The sequence below is a fragment of the Scatophagus argus genome, chromosome 20 (assembly GCF_020382885.2).
Source record: "Scatophagus argus isolate fScaArg1 chromosome 20, fScaArg1.pri, whole genome shotgun sequence".
Classification (NCBI taxonomy): Eukaryota; Metazoa; Chordata; class Actinopteri; family Scatophagidae; genus Scatophagus; species Scatophagus argus.
In genome coordinates this window covers 10936056-10958385 of record NC_058512.1, presented here as the reverse complement: position 1 = coordinate 10958385, position 22330 = coordinate 10936056, and the positions used below count along the sequence as shown (strand labels likewise).

The 22330-nt window shown below is 41.1% G+C and overlaps 2 protein-coding genes across 3 annotated transcripts in view; both read right to left on the bottom strand.

Annotated features, from left to right (window-relative positions):
• The window catches only part of sardh (sarcosine dehydrogenase), a 36309-nt gene extending 35831 nt beyond the window's left edge, over positions 1-478 (bottom strand). The window contains exons 1-2 of one of the 2 annotated variants that reach the window (XM_046375059.1): positions 399-478; positions 217-269 (exon numbers count right to left, since the gene is read on the bottom strand). The gene's annotated coding sequence lies outside the window, so the exon portion shown is untranslated. Of the gene's footprint in view, positions 1-216; positions 270-398 lie in introns of those variants that run through there. The other variant, XM_046375061.1, reaches the window with a different exon arrangement.
• A 2922-nt stretch (positions 479-3400) lies between these two features.
• On the bottom strand, positions 3401-13920 carry cercam (cerebral endothelial cell adhesion molecule). The gene is made up of 12 exons (XM_046375792.1): positions 13522-13920; positions 12244-12354; positions 11333-11450; positions 11025-11159; positions 10540-10744; positions 10313-10432; positions 10053-10129; positions 9417-9523; positions 8526-8658; positions 7695-7822; positions 7051-7254; positions 3401-5526 (listed from the first exon to the last, which is right to left on the bottom strand). The coding sequence occupies exons 1-12, from the start codon at positions 13722-13724 to the stop codon at positions 5292-5294; spliced, it is 1776 nt and encodes a 591-aa protein (XP_046231748.1). The 5' UTR covers positions 13725-13920; the 3' UTR covers positions 3401-5291.
• Positions 13921-22330: the final 8410 nt, after the last annotated feature.

Sequence of the window (22330 nt, the reverse complement as noted above, 5' to 3'; positions counted from 1 at the left end):
TGCTCACAGGGTAGACTGACTACGCGTAAACGCCACGTCTCAAACTATCAAAAAAAACAAAAACCTCACAGCACGAGCAGCTGCAAGCCGTAACGCTGCACGTGATCTCTCACACAAACAAGCACAGGTACACAAACAACGTTACCAAGCACGCAAGTTCCACCACAGAGTAACTTTGTTGAATGAGAGCAGTTCGGATTCCACATGCACACTTACAGTCGGTTCTGCCTGTGACAGACTGTCCCGGAGAAACACCGTCGGTGCGAGATCTGAAAAGGGGGGCGGGGGGGGGGTGAAAAAGAACGCTTTGGTCTCGCCAAAAATGGCCGAGTGGTTAAATAACAGAGAGAGACAGTGTGTATGTGTGTGTGTGTGTAGCACAGGGAGCAGCGGCTCACTAGCTGTCAGGTAATGTGAGCTGCAAGCCGGCACGGTAAGCTCACATGTGGGCCCAGTTCCTGTCTTTTAGCCCTCCCCTTTTAAAAAAAAACACTGACGCTGGGCGTGAACGACACAGACTTTTAAACCCTTACAGGATTGAAGCATATTTCTGCTCATTTCTGCTACAGCCATAATGTACGGAAATGAATAGAAACCAATGTCCCAATGATGGAATAGTACATTGAAATTCATATAAATATAGTAGTCAGCAAAAAGGTTCCAGTCAGTCTGCAGGGTGCAGGATTGTGCTGGTTTGCTCTTTTGTGCCCTAAATAATCTTAACCGAGGATTTGCTTTGATTCGCTTGCATGGATACTGCTGGTTTTCAGCACATGATTTAATATGGTCGAAAGATAAAATATGCTGTTTCTTGGATCTCTTTTTGGTTTTATTCTGTCATTTTTTCACATTTGGGTAAAATTAACATTACATGAGAATGTGAATCCTTTATTAAAATGTTCACATAGTCAAAGGACAAAATGCAGAAACAGTTGATATGGTGTTTGTCCTATTTAAATCATGTAACGTGTGTGTGTGTGTGTGTGTGTGTGTGTGTGCCAGAAGTAGCAGCTGTTGTTGCAAGTCCCTGTTCCAGAAATTAAATCAAGCAGAAGTAAAACATCAGATTAACATCATGTATGGAGAATTTGAATGTCTGTGTGAGGCTTTGGACACACAGTCATGGTGGTCTTGGAGTGGGGGAAGCAGGAGAAGACAAGAGAAAGAGGGCCTTTTAAATTCCCAAACTCCACTGCCTCTGAAACAATATTATGAATTCTTATGCTTAGGCCTCATGCAGTTTCTCTGCCAGTCAAGTTGACCTCATGAATACCCACCTCCTAGCCAGCAGCCAATCAGGCTCTGAGTTTGGGTTCCCTCCTGTTATAGGAGGTTCTTTCCAGTTCATACAGCCCAAAGCTGCTGATAGACCAGCTTACGAGGGACTACAAGGTGCAGCCAATCCTTCCACCTATGTACTGCATGAGTAAGTGTGTTCTGGTGTGTGTCTGAAACTGAGAACATAGTCTTTAACAACCTTTGGACTTTGCTGTCTTCTTGTGTTCATGTGGTTGAATAACAGTTTCTGAACTAGCAATTAAGTGTAGCAAGGCATGTACACACACACACACACCATTATGAGAATTGAGAATTGCTCCACTGTGGGACTAATAAAGGCCTATCTTAACTTATGCGCACACATGCAAGTGTGTGTGTGTGCTATGCTTGTGCAAACTGTAAGCCTATATGCATGTAGGCTGTATGTTGTAACTCAGATTTAAGTTGTATTTATTCCTCAGCCATGAGGTAGATTCAAAACATTTTTACAGAAAATCAGTCCAGCGACCAAGCAGGGCTTTCCAAAACACTAGGCATCATCACAGTCAAAAACACAAGGAGAAAAGGCTGGAATACCTGACATGGACGTACTAAAACGCACTGGCCAACAAAAGAGTGAAGTGAGCTAAACACAAGACGAGAGGGTGTGTTAAGTTCTATCATAACAGGTATTTAAAGGGTGTATTAAAAGAGAAAATAAGTATTTGACTTGTCGCACTACGAGCTGGTTTGACCTGGTACACAATCACAGTGTTGACTGATATTGCACAGATAAGTGGGCTACAGCATAGAATAACAGGACCACACTGTAAGTTCACAACTTGTTACATGTAGCCTGTGTCACAGAGCTGTTCAGCTCTGTTGGAGGGATGATATATCTCCACGGTACACATACATTCATACACACACAGTGATTAAGATATAGATAGACATACAAGCAAATGACTTTCATTTCCCAATCTTTGCTTGTGAGTGTGTTGGTGTTCCAGAGAGAAATAAGGTCACGTAAACTAGAAAGACTGCATGCACATGTTGACTGCTTTGAGTCTGTACCAACTGCGTGTTTAAGGAGTAGGTTAGGTTTGGTTAACGTCAGGGTAAAGTTAAAGAAAGCCCCCAGGAAATGAATAAAAATAAATGTGATGACCCCTGGCATGATGGAAACATGACTGTGTTTTTGTGTGTGTTGCACATTTTTTATTTCCTGTTTGAAAACCTTTCTGAGGTTCTGGTTAGGGGTTTGGTTTAGGCATCAGCTGGTTATGGTTATATTTAGGCTGTCCACAATGAATAGACATCAGAGCGGTTTCCTAACAAGGATAGCTGTGCACACTCTCTTTGTGTGTGTGTGTGTGTAGATAAAGAGATATGGATGAAGTATTACTGGTGCAAAAGAAGACTGCTCGTATATTTTCATATGTGAATTTAAGAATAATTTTAGAATAATTAGTTTGGGGGGGGGGCTATCCCAAGCGGCTATGGGTGAGAGACGGGGGTCACCCTGAACTGGTCGCCAGTCAATCGCAGGGCCGACACACAAACACAGACAACCACACACTCACACACACACACCTAGGGGCAATGTAAAGTAGCCAATTAACCTAATGGGCATATTTTTGGGATTGTGGAAAGAGTACCCGGAGAAAACCCACAAAAGAGCCCAGACTGGGACCACTGTACGGCCCCTAACACTAATGACACCCTACAAATAAAAGAGCTGAATGCACAGTATCTGGTTTGACTTGCTGTACTGGGGAAATGCTAACACAGCAAGCAGACATGCTATTTCAATTGTTTGAGGGTTATTTTTTGTTTTTATAACATTCACTGAGTGGTAATACAGTTGTAGTTCACAGTTAGTGTAACACACAGCAATAACATTTAGAGCATCCATTTGGATTCTAAGTTTTTAGAATACAAATTCTGGTCAAAATATGGAAAACTGCAACTTTGTTTCCAAAGACATATGGTTCACCTAGATATTGGATATAAATTTGTGTTATACCCTCTAGTGGTGGATTTTTTAAGTACACCTGGTAGTATTTTCTTAAAGTACCATGCATTTCTCTGTTCAGAGAAAGTTTGGTTCATTAACTAATAAAAGGGGCATAACCACATCCAGTCACTTTAAAAAAAATTTATTCATGTTTAAAAAATTTGCTATACAGTCCTAACATCCTGTTTCATAACATCTGAATACAGATATTTTGCTCAAAGACATACAGAGAAGGAGAGAGGCTTTAGGTCGAAAAGCCACTGCATTTTGATTGCTTGTTTTACATCATGTCATGTGACTCATCCGCCAACCACATCAAAAAGACTCAACAAATAAATTAATAAAGGCGTATGAAAGAAAAGTCACAATAACAGAAAGAAACGAATGCATGAACTGCTCACAAATGTTCACAATGACAGACGAATGTAATGTAAGTTTAGTGTAACTCCATCATCGCAATTTAATCCCACGAGTGACGTCAGAAGTACAACATTAGTTACTTGCATTGCAACCATGTGCAGACAGTCAGCACATTAGACGGATCCCAGTGATGCTACAGAAAGGTTGTTAAAGGCTGGGTTTTGAATATGGCTTTTACAGACTTCTGCTACACATGTTGTTTGACATTAGATGCATCACAGGACAGCAGCACTCTGCAAAAACTGGACCAATGCTTAACACCATTTGGACAAAATTGACCCTTTTTGAATTATGAGTGGAGTTCACATCATGGTGCTGGAGTGATTTTATACAAATATTTCAGCCCTCCCAAAATTTACTGGTTGCATGTCTGGGCAGTATTACAGTACCGAGAATACAGTATGTGCTGTCAGTTCAAACAGCCTGAAATCACATACAGAAATTTTGTTTCTGATTACAGATGATTAAATTGAAATCATGAGTAACATGTTTAAGGTTTTAGGAAGCGTAATTACTCAAGAGGAATGTAGAACATGCCTTCAGCTGGAGTTCAAATATTTTGAGGTTTTATCTAGATTTTATTATTTTTATGTCAATAAAAACACAGATATTTCTGAAAAAAACATTAAAAAGCCAAACTGGAAATGCTGACCTGGTGGCAACTGGGAGTCCTAAATAAATATTGTATAAATACAATTTTTGTGGCTAAATGTAAAAAAATATTAACACACAGTCATGGAGTCAAAGGTAGTCTAATGAGTCTATGTTATTTCATCTATTAATGATTTTATATGAAAAAAAAAACATTGTGAAAAAGCTTAAGTTATTCAAATGCAAACATTCAAAGTGTTAGAATCACTAAGAAAATACAATCTGGTACCAATGAAAGTCTTAAACTGTCCCTAGAAACCATGAGGTACGTCAGCTTTAAAGCCAAAGGAAATATGAATTAGGGTCAGTCTAGCTTTGTGCTAAATACCTGATGGAAGACATGCACAAATGGAGAAACAGACAGACAGATATAACAACACGCAGAAAAGAAAATAATAGCAATAACAACATGAGGCCTTTGTCCAGTCTTGCCAGAAGTTGTGAACAGTGCAGCGACTGGAGCCTAAGTCGGCGCTCAACAGATTGACGAGTAAAAGTCCTCGGTTTCCTTTGAAAAGATGCGTATTAGCATTATGAACATGGAGTCATCACAAGCACACACACACACACCTTCACAGCCATACATTCAAACAAAAATGGCCTAGACATCAGCCGTACAAACTGTAGAAACTGCCATCTTAAAAATGTCTGAAGCTAAAAAAAAGCATGGATTGTTCTCGAGAAAAATCTGTCGTGCAAGTTCAAGCATTTAAATTGCTAATCCACTGTAGGCTTTACGAATAGCCTCAATTAACACCCTCATCCCTTATACCGTCTGTCCAAAAACAAATCCTCTTGCGCCATACGCTCACTAACATGTTTTGAAAACAAAAACCGAAGTCCAATTTCCATAAAGTCTGAGAACACTTGCTTTTCTCGGTGCCTGTCTCTCTGACCTCATGGTCTTTTGACCTACAGGTTCCCCCACGGCTAATTCTGCTACGTGCTAAAGTTCATCCCTGTAGGAACCCGACAGCACGTCGGGCGACGGCGCAGACCCTTTCAGGGTCTTGTGGGAACCCCTCCAATCGGTGCGCACAGAGTCATCATCCCACAGAGTGGACGTCTCAGTGTCGCTCACCCACTGGGGCTCACCAGCGTAGTGACAAGGCTGGACCAGAAGGGGGTGTGTGCTGAAGGCTTGTAAGTTCCTGTTGGGGAAATGGGACTTGTAGTCCTCACTGCAGAGAGAGCACATAATAAGGATTATATAGATTTGATTCATTTGAAACTTTAACACGTCACAAGAGAATACATATAGAAAGAATATATATAAATACAGCTTCTCATAACAGGTTGAAGAACTGCAGAAAAGATTAAACATTGGTGAACATTTAGCAGTTTTCTTTTAATTGAAATTACACTGATTTGACAAGAGATGGAGACAAAGGCTGGTTTTTCAAACACAGTTCCGTTACTCTGAGCATAAAGGTTGCCAGCAGGACCAGTGTGCGGCGTGCAGTTATTGTGCATTCTTAGTGGACTAGTCAAGCATGTCGAATTAGAATCGCAGAGATGAGAGCGAAGGAGAGAGAGAATAGAGAAAGTGGCTTGGCTGTAAGCCAGTTTTCCACACATGATGGAGCACACAGTCACTGCCAAGCTCTCTTGTTTTGCAGACCCTACAGTCCAAGGTGCATTTCATCTCTTACAGTCAGCGCCTCACATGTGTCTCAGTTACTTTACTAGATCATAGCTGTGGGATGACGGTATCAGTAACATTCTGGTTAGAAACTGGGTCAGGGTTGCACATACTGGAGATGCTTTCATTGAATTAAAAAGAAAATCTTGAAGTGAAGTCTGTACTTCACGGAACGGAAACAGAACAAAGTGTTTGTTTATGATAAAAAAAACAACATCCACAAATGACAACATACACCATCTTGTGTGAGGTGAGGGAGTTATGGGATTTTGGTGTGAAGAGAAAGAACTGGTGGGAGGGACCACAAAGCTCAGCATTCCCATCCTCTAAGTCACAGCAACAGCATGACTTATAACTTGAAATGAAATTTTAATTTCACAAAAGTTCACCACATGTCTGCCACAATCAGAATCCCCTCTGGATATTCAAGTTCATCTGGCAACCACATTACGCTTTAAAAAAAAAGAGCAATCTACATTGCCCAAAATCCAGACAGATCAATCCAGAAAGAAGCCTGAAATCTGAACATCATAAAAAGAAAAATGTTCAGAAAGATTTACAACCTACTTTGAAATTTGGTGCTCTAATTCAGTTCGATAAGTACCATATATTAAAATGACACGAATAGAGATTATGGCCAAAACCAATCTTATTCTCAAAGAAACTTGTTTAAATAAAGGCTACATTATAGTTCTTTCATGTCCATCCATCCATCCATTTTCTATACCGCTTATCCGTCAGGGTCGCGGGGGAGCTGGAGTTCTTTCATGTACTAATGCTAAATATACAGCATGTTTACAAGTTTGGGTGACTATAGGAAAGAATGTTTTGAGGAATTATGTGGTCACCTTTAGCTTTATAGGTTTGGCAGCAAAGGGAGGTTGGGAGGTTGAATGCTGAAAGAGTTTTACTACACAAGTCTCAGACTGTCAAAAATGATGTTTAAAAAAAACATAATTTCCCCAAAATATTCATTAAACAATGAAATTATGAGGTGTGCGTGCACGGTAAGTAAACAAAGTGAGAACATTTTTGCTGGTGGGTTCACTGCTGTTATACATACTTGGGATGTTTGTCATACATGATGGGCAAGAATTCATCAACAGGCAGCATCTTGGACAGTGGCTCTGCATTGAGCAGCTTCTGGGCTCCCTGCAGGGAGATGGCGTAGGACAGAGTCCAATACGAGTAGTCGGCCATCACTAAGTTACGAACATTTTCCACAGGTTCCTCCTTTCCGGGATTCACTTGCTTCCTGCCTAAGTATCTGCAGCAACATAAAGTTACAATTAGGAAAAAAAGAGGCGAAACCTATAGTGAAGAAGAAAAGCAGCAATGTGCAAAACATCTGGGTGCTAAAATGCGGTGTTGCTGTTATTTGTTACCGAATGGGCTGGAAATCATTCTTGAAGAGGTTTTTTTTGTGCCATTTGTTCTGCATGTGTGTCTAACCATTTTCAGAGAGCTATGGCAACCGCAGCACACTCAAGAAAGAAGCTGGTTTCCGTCTTCCTGCTGATAGGTAAAGCTCGGTCTGATCATTTCAGTAAGATTTTCTTATTGTAACTTGTTCCTTCTGTGGAAATGCTGATGCACAAAGTAGTGATGTTGACTTCATTCCTGAATTTCTCCTTCTTCTAACCCTTCCCCTTAACCTGACTGCTATCAAAATAAGAGTAGCATGTAAATAAAGCAAGACCATCTTACATGATGTCCCAGTCCAGCTCCACCTGCTCCACCTCCTCCATCAGTCTGAGGAGGCGACGTTTGAAGTTGGCCTGGAAACGAACGTCGTCCTCAAAGATCAGCGCCTTATCCATTTGCATGTCCACTATCTGAGGAGAGGAGGGATGATTAAGGAATACAGAAACAGGAAGATTTTGCCATTAAAAATGAAATTTACGGTGAAAGAAATGATATGACACTGAAAAACAGCAGTGCAATTTAAAAAGGGAGTGAGAGTAGTAAAAAAAGATTTGTGTATTTTTTTATATTGATAAATTATTCTGACCCCTACTCCCTAGAACAAACTACCTAACTAACATTAAAAGGGATTTGGAAGGTTTTGTATTTGACTGACAGGTCTAATACTAGTTTCAAAACCATAATATGGTTAGCTTAGCTTAGCATAAAAACCAGAAACACCTAGCTGGACTGTGTGAACTGTAATTCTTACACTTTGTTTATTGTTGGGGTTTAACAAACAAGAAATGACGCACTAATAGGAGTGAGCGATCGGGCCAAAAAAATAATATTAAAATCTGTTTAATCACAATCACAGTCTAAAAATTTTTTTTGGAATTCATCCACTCAGGATAGCAGTCCAGTTGGCTACATCACTCTATAAGTCACTGAGTTTATGTGAATCTTAAAAACGAGAGGAGCAGAGGACATTAAATATCACAACATCTACTGAAGAATACCGTGGATGCCTTCAAGATCATTCGCAGCCGAAAATCATCACGTTGCCCGCCTCTACATAGTAATAATTCAGCCTCATTATAAAGACTTTGATATATGATGTGCATATCTCCTCACCTCCTTCCAGATGTAGAAGTGGCTGAGGAAACAGCCCACCTCTCCTTTGGTCAGAGTGCGTCCAGAGAACGGGTCATAGTAGCCTGGCAGGAGGTCGACACCCAGGATCTTAATGTCACTGCTGTTCAGTGCACTGAGCAAGCATGAACCACACACACACACACACACACACACACAGAAACACAGGTATCACATTATACTTCCACAGACAACCTCAATGGACACTGTTCACTGTCATTTTCCATAAGGATTTCAGTGTGGTCATCGTACTGACTAGACCACAAAGAAATAAGCTCCACCATATGCAACCCAACAATTGATTGATTGTACACATACACCCTATACAGTATAGTATTTTTTTCAGTCAGAAAGGTTCATTTAGACTTGAATGAACAAATGGTTACTTCTCATGAGAAAAATAACCACAAAGGAAACAGAGGCAGAAGCAGGTGGAAAAAGAGACAGAAAGAGTAATCAGTGAAAAACAGGGGCAGTGTCAATGAGATGGAACCTCAGATTCGGGAGTAACGACACAGATCAAACATTTCTTCACAGATAACTGAATGGTCCTAATGGAGGAAGCAGCTAGAAAATAAACAAATGTACTAAAACTTGTATTCAGCTTTGGTTGTGGTTTGTTTTGTTTTGTTTGTTTGTAAATGTAGATATTTACCAGCTGTCATCTTTCAGCTTGAACTAAACCAAACAATGAGCTGGTGTATCACTACATTTCTGTAGATAATGTTCTTTGCTTTTCACCAACCATTCTGAGATCTACGTTTTCTGTCACTATATGCTATTTTCTTGGTTCTCTCTCTCTCTCTCTCTGCCTTTCTCCCCTTAAGCCAGTGGAGTGTTTTCACTATGTTGTGTCTTTGAGAGTGTACTCACTTTCCATCCACAGCGTCCACCACCTTAACGTCAATCTCCAGCTCATTCAGAGAGAACAACATCCGCTCTCTACGGTCAGGACGCCGTCGCAGGTTAATCAGATATATCTGACGAGAGGAAGACAAAAAGGTTATTAACCTGCATGTCATAACTGAAATGAAATTCTTGAACTTATTTGACTTTTGTAAACTATATTCTATGCTTTCTTAAAGTGCATTCCTTCAGAAAACACTTGTTCTTCTCACTTACTCTAAAGCCTATAATAAGTTGATTTCCTCGTTGTTTTCATTATGTCACAGCCCTTTGTGTAATAAAAAGCAGATGCCCAGAGAGAGAAGACATAAGCAAGCATAACACCAGGACTTTTGTTAATGCCATTCAAGAATCAGGGTAATTATACAATGAAAGTCAAAAAATAAATACATAAAGTTAATATTTTATATAGTAAAATATTTATCAGAATAAATATAATTTTCTACTTAAAAACTTAATAAATTAGGATACAGCATTTTTTTTTCACATATACTTTAAATGCCACGTGAATTTAGAAAAATCTGATGTATATAAATATATCCCAAATGACTGTGTCCTTAAAAGCTATGTCCCTGCCAGAAAAACTCTTGGGGTGTCTCTTACCTCATCAAAGCCCATGAGGTCTCTCTGTTTGGGAAACATATGGACGTAGCGTGAGGGCTGCATTGGAGGACCGTAAACTGTTTGACAAGAGGGAACACAAGTTTGAAGAGAAGAACACGATTTAATCAAATAAAGATGAACCAGCACGGCATGACAAATGCTGTTTGTTGCTTTCGCTTTCAGACTGTGAATCGGTTCATTTTTTAATCTCTCTCACTACTTGCTTTTATTAATGTAAACAAAACAGCACATGTTCTTACTCATGGACTCAAGATGGACATGGACAAAGTTGAGGCGATCATCTTCCAAGGTGTGGTGAGGTTTGGCCGGGACGTTCAGGTAGCCGTAGCGCTCCTTGTTACACAGGTACATCTGTATCTCTGAGTAGCATAAAAGATGAAAGAATGAATGAGACATTTGTGTGAACCCAACTATTTGTCTTTTTCCCCCTGTAATTAAACATAACTACAAACAAGCGCTCACGAACCAGTGGCCCGGCAGGAGAAGGCGAACACGATGATGTCGTCGTAAGGCCATGAATAGTCCTCGTGAGGAGGGAAGAATGCCAGGTTCTTCATGCCTTCCTTCCTTAAATCCAGCAGCACGGTGGAGTGGACCATGGGCACGGGGAAGCAGCCCAGTCTGTGTCGGTGACGGGTGGGGAAATACTCTGCTGTTCGACGGTAATATCCCTGAGAAACAGATGGAAAAGTGTGCACAAACAGAAATATTGATATATATATGTATATATATATATATATATATATATATATAGTCACTTTGAACATAAATTTTCATCTCCGCCAACATCACAGAAAAACAAATATTTACCGTTGAATGCAAGTATCAGACTTGATGGAGGTATTTTGACATAAAGACATTATTTTTGAGTCATTTTTCCCACAACTCAAAAGCGATGACTGACTTTTCCTTTTCCACTACTACTTTTACTACTATCAAGCCCACGCTCACCTGTGGAGTGATGCCACACCAGAAGTTGGAATAGGCGCCCTGTGAGTCCAGCATGGGAGCGATGACAGACTTGTTCTCTGCTATCAGCAGGTTGAGAGTATCTGGGTTGGTGAGGATGTTGTCCGTGTCAGCATACTGAAAGAGACACACAGACGAGACAAAGGAAACTCTCAGGAACAATCACTGCTACTGCCTTTTTCTTGGATGAAACAACAGCAGCAAAGAGGGAACAAATCTCATCAGATAAATCAAGCGGATGGAACCCAATATGACACTGCTGTCACAAGAAAGATTCTTTTATTATGTACCAGGATGTAATCAGCCCAGCGTTTCCTGGCAAAGTTGAGTGCCGCCTGTTTTAGCTTCATCACATACTCATATCTGCTGTTGGGCCAATGCTTAGGACCCAACTCTCCCACATAGGACCTATGACAGAGAGAAACAACAGACACAACACACAGTTTATTATTTGACTAATTTGTGCAGAGCTTTTCCTAAATAAAAGATGGGAGTAAAAAGGTTTAATCAACTTGCATAGAAGAAGAAGAGGAAGAAATATTAAAAGAAAGAAAAAATTGAGGAAGGAGAGTAAATCTATTTGGGTCATCCAAATATATTCCATATATGCTTTATATGTCTGTTCACAGCTCAAAATACAGATGCACTGACAGCTCAAAAGGTTCAGTGAGTGTAAGCAGATTAACACACTTCAATAAGACTCAATGACTGACATGCACAAATAATTTCCACTAATGGACTCTTCAGCTCAAAGAAATCCCCACGCAGGGCGACGTATTGACAGGCAGGTTCGTGCTGAATCATTCTTTATTTTGTGAGAATAAGTGCAATCTGTAGGCAATACATTTACTCCACCAAAACTTACAGGTGTGCTTTAAAGGTGTGTTCATAAACTTTCGGCGTATCGGACACAAAGAGTGAGAGTGAGTGAGCATGAGCAACAGTTTTGGATCATTTGCTAATTTATTTGGTTACCCCCAGTTGATAAATTCAACTCATCACCAACAGAATGACACTTCACTTCTCTGAATGTGATCCTGATGAAAATAAAAGAGAGAAAGTAGGTTTACTACTTTATATTCCTTCACACTAATGCACCTTCTGAAGTGTCCTGGTTTGCTCACATCAGGACAGGATGTTTGTTCCCCCTGATCACTACTGTAAATACAGTGAAACAGATTAAAAATGCATCTGGACTTACGCTGGCTGGTCCATCGGTCTCCACTCGATGTAGTGGTAAAATTTCTGCATGACAGTAAGCCACTCTTTCAGTATGGCCGTTGTGTTGTCCGAGTTGTGGTCGGTGGCGACCCTGAGGGGCACAGAGAAAGCGGAGTGTGAAATAAACGACTGAAGAGCTGATAAATTTGTAACGTCTCATCGCTGTGATGAAGCAGCTTTTTTTTTAAAGCCGTAACTGCCTATTTCTCTGAAACACACTTTGAATCTCTTTCTCAGAGGTTCTGATGATGTGTCGAACAGAAGCCGCTCACCACTTTGAAGAACTTCTCCACATTAGAGGTGGAACTAGTTAGTGGGGCGTTTTCAGAGGGAAGGGGGGGCGGGTCAGGGTTAGGTAGCTCACTGACTGTGTGTGACCTTCAAAACTCCTCAAAGCACCAGTAATCTTACCTCACTTCACAGTCGGGACTATCTGCTCCAGTAAAGTTTTTACTTGGTGGAAAGCCGAGCATATACATCCTGAATCAATAGTATTATCAGTATTAATTAGTCAAGTGTGAAGAGACTTTGCAATACCGTTTATATTGCTTAAAATCTCCCTTTAACATCCCTGGATGTGCCGGCCAAAATGTAAAGCAATTAGTAGAACTTCTCTATGCAAAAAGTTTCTTTTTATATGATCTTTGCATTATGCAAATTAAGTCTTTTGACTTGTATTTAATATGTATTTACTTTGCTGGATTATCTGAAAACAGACACTCTTGTATGTATTCCCTCGTGTATTTTTCCACCAAAGGCTGTGTTATACGTCTAATTACTGCCCTAATTATATGTTGTATTGTGAGTTAACCCACCAAAAGTTCCTCTTTCTTCTTAGATCCGGCTACGTGACATGACACTTCAAATTTACAGGCAGAACACACTTCATGACACATAAAGCACCTCACAGTGGCACACACTGCTGTGACTTAAAGTGTGTTTTAATCATTAGTGTTAAACACATTTTATAACAAAATCGCTGCTAAGAAAGCACATCAGTTAGAAGAAGCTTTACAGGAGATAAAATGTCACACAGTCCGTGCAGGAAAATGAATGTGGCGGAGTGAAAGGCAGCCTGTGCTGTGAAAGGCGCAGAGGGGACTGGGGAGGGGTAGGACGCCGCTGCTTTCACAAACTAATTTAAATGCCATTGACCTTTTGAACGGCTGCTACAGTCGGATAAAAAAAAGCAGAGCCCCCCTCTACAAACAGCCTGACAGTGCATGCAGTCCACGGTGTCCATGCAGGAAAAACCCACCACACAGAGATGCGATCTTTGGGGTAGTTGAGTCGCTCCAGAGCTCCGAGGTAGTACGGCAGGGAATGAGCACTGTTTCTGGCTATGATAGCGATTACCACAGTAGGAGGCTGCATTTTCGACTCCTCCGGATATCTTTCCTCCGAAAAGTAACACTGCGCCTGGAAAAGCAAGGCCCCCAAAACCAGAAACTGTATTAACATGGTGGAAGCGGTGGGGATACGAGTCCACGGTGCTTCAGCATAGCACGTAACCGCTGGACGCGTCAGCAGTCCAAGAAAAAAAAGGGCATTCCCAAAACGTCCAACCTCCCACTTCACATTTAGTACAAGCTGGCTCGTTTTTTTTTTTTCCAAGAATAAATCCAAACCCTGTCAGGAGAGAGGGTAAAATGACTACTTCCGCTTTGGGCCTGTGGCACAATAAAGAAGTCTGGGAACGTTATCCAAAGATGAAAGCGTGATTTGGGCAGATTACAGTTCTTTGTAAAAATCTCTGGTGAAATAATGAGGAAGCTATTTAGCATCTAACATCCAGTGAGATAAAAAAACCCTCCAAACATCAGTTCATCACTTGTTAAAGCGGGCTAAACGCGTAAAATAGCGAGAAACGCACTAAGACACCAGTAACAACACCAGCTGATAATATGTTGTTACTTGGTGTCAGAAATGTTACATCAACTCTTTTCTCTACTTTTTTAGCATCATTTGTAAGCCTCGAGACACATTCTAAACATTTAGACATTTACATTCATATTCATGCTATGAGACAAAATTTGGAAAAGTGATAGAAGTTAAACTGCTGGTCTAAAATGTAAAAATATGGAGGTAAAAAATGTAAATCAGTATGTGGGTCAGGGTAGTTCCTGGTGATTTTTCTTGGAGCACTTTCAGACATTCACCAGCAGAGGGGAGTTTTGATCCAAGAGATGACACATTACTCAAACTGAGTGGCCGTCTGAGCCTTTTAATCTCATGACCTCTCTGGTTAGCTAATTACAAGTACTACACTCAAGTACAATGCTGAGGTTATTTGTACTTTGTGTGAATATTTTCGTGCAGCTTTAAACTCCTCTACAGATAGATGGATATGTTATTGTTTTCACTACAATGTTTGCAATGTGCCATTCTACATAAAAAAAACATATGATCACCTTGTAGAAAATATGATGCATTGCTGGAGATTAAAATACTCAACAGTACTTGCAGTATAAAGCAGTTAAAATTAGATACAATATTATAATACTATAACACTTGTGAAGTTTTGGTTGGATGTTTGAAAGAGGACCTCATGGTTGTAATAGTCTCCCATAAGAAGGGTTAAGTAATGAGTTTAAAGTAGTAAACACTGGATGCTTGTTCAGTGACACAGTGATCACAGAATCACTGGACTCATGGCTGTTCTGAGCCACAAACATCAGAAAGTCTTTTGGTATTCAGGTGAGAGGACTCACATTATAAATACGACTTGCAATTCCTCATTTTCCATTTGCAATCTGGCTTTATTTATCGCATCATTATATCCTTGAATGTCGATTGACATTGAATGAGAGTCGATAGTTGAGAAAGAAACTTAAGAAAACAGCGGTGATTATCTCAAAATATAAAAGAGTCAAAAACGCTTCCTTAATTTGCCAGGTGCCAGTATTTGTCGTATAGACAGTCCATAGCAGAGGATGCAGGAGCAGACAGGCACACCGGGGTTAGAGTTTAGGAGTTGGCTGAGTTTAAAAACTGTGAACAGATGAAGCCAGAGGATTAAATGTGTGTTGGGTCGCATACTGATGGAACAAGGCCAACAGTCACAAAGCAAAGGACTGTATTAACCACAAGGGGACAAGAAAATGGACTGTAGAGATATATACTTGCATCTCAAGTCTCCACTTCCCATTGTGCTCTTTAATATGGCAGATCAACATAAGTGTTCACTTCAGGTTTTGCTCCAGGGGACCACCTTGAACCTCCTCAGTGAACCACTGGGGGTCCCTGGGGGCCGGTTTGAAAAAGCCATTGTCAGGACTGTTTTCAAAAGACATGAAGAAATATGAGATCCCAACTCATCGCTGGTTATATCCAGGATATTTTAATCATCTTTGTAGTGTGAGGTGAAAACTGTCAGAAATGATTTTATAGCACCCAACATCTCTCTGCATAATAAATGCTGACATAACCTCAACCAACAATCTAAGTTAACTAAATTAAAGACAATATCATAAGCTGAATTATAAAACCAAAATCATGTTCAATATTATCCAACAGTTATCACTCATCCTACACATACGTATGCATGTGCACTCAATTAAATCTTCAAGGAAATCTTACCGATGGCAGGGTGAGAACACTCTTCTATAATAATAATAACTATTGGAGCAATGTGGAGAAAACACAAATGTCAGTTTCAAGTGAAACATGACGAAAACTGAACATTTTTCCAAATGTCGTGGCATTGCTCTTTGGATGGACTTGATATTTTTAATTGAGAGAAGCCGACCCTCAGTGAATTTAGGGATGCAAATATGTTAGCGCTAATCCTCAATACGCTCAGCACTCAAGTGAAAATTCAAAATCAGAAGTTGAGGTCGACAGGACTGAGGATACGAAAAAAGCAAAAAGAGGAGCGACGGGAGCGTGAGAATAATGTTGACGGAGGGAAGAGCTGAGGAGAGGCAGGCACAGGGACGTGAATGTGGGTGGAAAATAAGAAGCAAAGTGGTATATAATGAATTTTGACTCTTTCGGTGGGCTCCGTGAATAAACGAAGGCAGTCGTGCCTGACAATAGCAGAGCTGGGTTAAAGGGGACGTTTGTGTGGACAGGTCAGGGGGTCGAGGGTCAAATCTCTCCTATTCATGACACCCCAAGTGTTGCCACTCTCACACACACAAACACACACTCATATGCACACATGTACGTATGTCAGGGGCACTTTCCCAGCGTTTGAGGCTGAGGCAGATCTGGGAGAGTTCAACCTTGGGTGCACTAACTTTTCACTGCGAGGTCAAGGGTGGAGATGGCGTTTATGTGTGTGGGGGTGTGTGAAGGAAAGAGAGAGAAAGAAAGACAAAAAAGAAAACCTTCATTGTTTTGACCAGATTGCAGAAGAGAAAAAAAAGAAAAAAAAAAGGATAAAGTGCAGTTAGTAAAGCTTCTATCCTCGTGGTGCAGCTTTGCCTGATGCAGTAAGTCAGTCTTCAATGGCTGGATTGGCCAAATTTATAAAAAAAAAAAATGCCCATAGTTTTGGTTTTATTTGTGCAGGTTTTGAAATATGAAAACCTTGAGACATCTGAGAGATTTCTGCCTGCTTCCCTTAACAAGGGAGATGAATGAAACTTTGCTAGTGGTACTCAAAGCACTGAAAAATGACATTTAGAGTATTCACTGTGTCTCTTCAGAGACAATTCTCCACTTATCCTGTATAATCCACAGTCCTCACTGTGAAAAACAATGAAATGCAAACAGCATGTCTGTGGACTATTCTGAGTAGCAGGGACTCTCATTCTGGAAAGGAAAACTGTAGTTTTTCATTTCAGGAAACACTGCAAAGGAAGTTCCCTTCACTTCACTTTCATTGTACTGGAGTGGTGTTCTATGCTCTACTATACATTCTGTCATGCAGATAATTTGGGTTTATTTCATTTGAAGTTTGAAATATTTCTCTATTGAAATAGAGAGACACTAGCCTACAGTGTTTGATTGTACCTGCCCAACAGCAGCAGAGCGGCTGCTTCTGCTGGGGTACGGCAACACCACATGGACAAACCACGTGCATGATGTTTATATCTATATTTTTATAGCAATATAGCCTACGTGATGATTGCTGCCTTGTAAACATGTGTTTTGGAGCCACTCATGCATGCGCTCACACTGTCACAGTCCCTCAAACGTACATCTCAGCCAGTCTTTCTTTTGCCCAATCAGAACACTTTGGTTAGCATGAGAGAATGAGTGACTGCAGGTTAGGATGTGTCAGAGTGAAGGTGTTTCCCTCATTGTTTGTGTGTTGGGACCGAGGGCTGGTATACGCAGCAGAGAGTCGTGACATTCTCGCAAGCTTCCGGGACCTTTATTGCTGTGGCAATAATCAATAGCGTTCCCACAGAGACGTCTTTTGGCTGGGCGGGTCAATACCTGTCACTCAGGGTCTGAGCCGTGGCACATACCCTCTTACTCAGCAGCTACGGCAGCCTCACTCTGTGTGCTCGCCTCCTCACATGTCATCCTGTGCGTCTCAGAAGGGTAATGTTTTCACAAGTTAAGGAGCCATATGTTTTTTTGCACATAGTGTAGAAATCCATGGCAACTCCAACATGATTGCAACTATGAATTTGATGCAACTTTTTAAGAACCAAAAATTTCATACATGGCAGTTTAAAAAAAAAAATCTTTCCTGCATTTGTTTTCCAAGCATGTTTAAGCTTAGGAATCGAGGTATGATCATTTCAATTCTGGGTTTTCTGGAGTGCACATTTTGTTGCACTAAATTTGCATCCAGTCACCATTAAAATAAATTTTTTTAATTTCAAATTTCAAATTGCAAGAATATCTAATCCAACAAGAGCGTTTTCATTAAAGCAACAAGTCGATGTGATCTTTGTGTGTGCTTGTTATAAACTATTTTTAAATCACATATACCTTACAGATGTCATCTTTCTGGTCACAATGTACAGCGTGAAGAGGGAATGGAGGAGCCAGCAGCAGTATAGATAAATTGACTGCCAGGCCAGTGCGCTGGGTGATTTTTTTTACCCCAGGTGGCCAATACTGCTGTTTGACTCAAGCACTTAAAGAGAATTGCTTCAGTTTAAAAAAAAAAAAAAAGAAAGAAAAGACCTGTGTACGTCAAGTCCAGTCTTTACACGACACCACTTAGTCAGCACAAAGAAGCTGATGCTCACACTAAATGCTCTGGCAGTGCTGGAAATAATGAGATTACGAGGTCAGTGATACAGGTATGATTGCATTATCTGCTCTCATGAATATGAAACGCATCATCAACAAAACATTTATAATTTTTGATTCGATTTTTTTTTTTTAAAAAAGTCTATTCAATTTTGATATTGTCAAATAAAATACCTGCCAAGGGAATTCATTTTACAGTAAACGATTTCAGTTGATGCCTTAAAGCCTACCGCGAAGTGAAGTAGAGCTTTTTAAAAAAGAAAATAATCTCTGCTGCTCCAGTTCAGATTCATCTTAGAGATCTCAGTTGCCGAGGAGTGATTCAGGAATTTCAGCTTTATTAACTTCTAAAAACTCACCAACCTTGTACATTTACTCAAAGTTGGGTTAACTTTAATATCCATCAGTCCTGCAAACACTGACACACAGTAACAAACTGCAGGATATTTGTGAACACGCCGTGATCTGTACAAAGTAATGGCGAGATTAGAGCAGACTTCTCTGCTTCTCATCTTCTCTGTTACTCCCTCGATGACGCTGTCCGTCGCCTCGTTGCCAAGCAACAGCGCAGCCACTGTCAAAGAATTCTTGGGGATGTTTAGGCAGCGGCATGCTTGGGGGGGAAGGAGTGTGCGTGCGTGTGTGTGGTTGTGGTGGTGGCTGAGGAGAGCAGAGAGTAGCAGGACACACTCAGTTGTGCATTTATATGAGAATTTTCTTTTAATCTTTTAATCTCTGCCATTATGCCGTTTGGCGATACTTCAAGACCTATTTTCCAATCCAGCCTTTTCATCAGCGTCACCCCCTGCGCACCCCTAATCTGTGACAAGTCAACTTTTCTCAGAGCTTGTTCTCCGCACTCACACATATGTATGTTTTAGATGTTTTCATTGGTTCTCAAGGTCAGGTTCTTGACCCCCAAACATTCATGAAGCAAGCTGCTGCCTGATGTGAGGTTGAGAACATCGACAAACTCCAAAGCCAATGAACAACATTATAACCTCCACACTCTTGGCAACACTTCAAGTAAACGAATGTGCGTATGACATGTTCACTGAGGGACATTATCATGAAAACAAAAAGTTTCTCTTTCGCCTGCCACAGCCTTTAGATTTCAAGCCTGTCTCTATACGGCTTCTTGCATCCTGGCTGTGCTTCGTATTTCCTGCCTGTCTCTTACATTTTCTCTGCTGAATATTACAAGCTGCAGTACATATGATCAAGTCCCACTTTCATCATGATTGCTGGGTGAAATTAGCGTAGTGCCGCTCCCAGAATGAACTTTTTCCAAAATTCAGTAGTGCTCCAGCAGGTAGGTATATGAATGTATGGAGGACTTGTTTGTGCACTCAGCCTGTTCAGAAGCTCTCCTTCCCAAAGTTACCTCTTTGTTCATTTGACTCTGTGTCCCGTCATGCCTAAACATGCTTCCCACTATAAATTTAAGTGACGTTCTCTGCTCCAGCCTAGCTTCTCTCTCTCTCTCTCTCTGTCTATAACCTCTGTGCTCAGTACTCCATCCTCTACAGCCGTGCCCTAGCAGCAGGGAGGAGATGCCTTCACCAGAGGAGGTTTATTTTAAGGATTCCCCTGTTCCCTTTGTCCTCTCTCTCCTCTCCTTCTCTCTACGGGATGGTTTCATAGCCCGCCCTGACGACTGGGCCTCCCTCTCCCCTGCCAGGCCTTTTAGCCAGCGGGTTAAACATTGATTTGTGAATGGAGGGAAGCACAGTGGCCCCTGCGTAGAGTGCAGCGGTCCCCTACTGTTTTTGTGTGTACACACACACACCCCTACTATACACCACCAAGACTAACAGCCAACATGAAAGCTGCTGAGCTAAAAGGCTTTAATTCAACAGATGAAAATAGCAAACAGTAGTTTTTTGTTGTTTTTTTATTTCATCTTGGCTTTATTAGTTTTAGATTTAGATTTTTTTCAATTTCAGAAAAGGATCATTTTAACAGCAGGCATTGTGTTTTCCCTCCAACTGATACCAAATAAACACGACTTAAGATAAAGAACTAAAAGAACAATTTGAATGGAGAGACTTGTTTCAGAGCTTAAAATCGTGCCTGCCATCAAAACAGGACAATCTATCTAATATTTTAACATTATATTGTGTGAAAACTAATTTGCAGACAAAAGGGTTTGTACTGCACTTTATCCCACACATCGTGGGCATCACTTGTTAGGCTGTCCGTCTGTTTTTGCCACACATGGGTGACATTTTTAAAACAAGCAGATGCAATCTTGACACTATGTCTTTTATGTGGCTTATTTCAAGGTAAAAACAAAAAACAAAAAACGATTTTTGCACTGCTATTACAGTTCACAGTGTAAACTGAGTGTCAAAACTCCTCAGAGGCACAACTCTGAGTGAATCCTGAGTACCATAAGTGAGAGATGTCAAGGTGAGAGTGAAGGTGGACCCTCTTGACTTCTTACTGGGTTTCCCGCCTCATGAAGAGTCAGGGCATGAAAAGGCAAAGAGAGAAAGAGGGAGAGAGGGAGAGAGAGAGAAGAGGGGAGATGGAGGGGTTTGCTTTTCACCACTCAAAAAAGAGCAATGAATGAGTGACTGGCTGAATGAATGAGAGGCGGGCTGAGGCTGAGAGGGGCTCTGGCCCTGTGGATCAGCAGAGGTTAACTCGGCTTCTTCAGCGGGATGAAAAGAGAAAAAACGGATTGAGCTTTAAAGAGGAGGACCCCCTGCGCCCGGGGCGGGATCAGACAGGATGATTTATTAGAGAGAGAGAGAGAGAGAGAGAGGGAGAGAGAGAGAGAGAGAGAGGAGGCGTTTGTAAGCATCAAAAAGCTGCAGCGCAAACGCAGCACTCAAAAGTGCTGATAGGCACGACATGCGGATGGGTTTGATTCAGATTCCAGGGTGAGAGACACTCCTTACTGCTGGGATTACACTCACATACTGTGGCGTTTGTACAAAACCGTTTTACACATGAACACAAAATCCGCCAACTGTGCAGACTGGATATTTCCAATCTGCCTAAAATGCAGTTGTATGTGCACAGAATGAGAAAACGCCAGAAAAAGCTCTTTAATTTTGGTTCTCTTGTTTTAAGTCTTGCAAAGATACATACGTTGATGTCATTAGTCAGTGTTCATGCTTGGCTTGAGGGCTAAATATTTCACTTGACATGAGGTTTTAAAATAATTAAATGAGCACCCACAAAAGTGCAACACGTTGGAGTTTCAGGTGTAATAAGACCTGTGCAACACATTGCTTAGCCTATACGACAACGGTACCATTTTTTTGCACCTGTTTTGCACCATTTTTGATGTTTAATTTCATATTTTTGTTTTGAATGCGCCATATAGGAAGAGCTAAGTAAAAACATATAAGACAAGGAGGACGTCTCTCACACATCATATAATCCACTCATTTGCTGTCACTCCGGACAACACTTGCCACACAGGCCTACAGTAGGCTGCCCTCTCTGCAGCAGAATGGCTGCACATGGCGCTGAAGGCACCGCTTTATGTCCAAGTGCCTGGTTACAGCGTTGCACTGGTTTGCTCACACAAGAGAGGGGGCACAAGACAAATACTAAACGTCATGCAGTGCGGTCAGAGAGTAAACAGTGTCGGGATTGTAATCTCTTTTTGGGTAGAAAATAGGGCTGTTGTGTCTTTAAGAGGGGCTGCTGGTCCCTCATCGCAGCTGCTGGCGTGTGTGTATGTGTGTGTGTGTGTGTGTGTGAGAGAGAGAGAGAGAGAGAGAGAGAGAGCATGTGCATGTGTGTGTGTGCGTGTGACATAGAGGACAGCGGAGATTCATTACTTAAGCAGTACAATGGACATTTATCACCCCGTGGTGTTATTCAAATTCAGTACCAAGCGAGGACCTTCTCCACTCCTCTCTCTGCCTTGCGTCGCGGCCGCAGCGTTT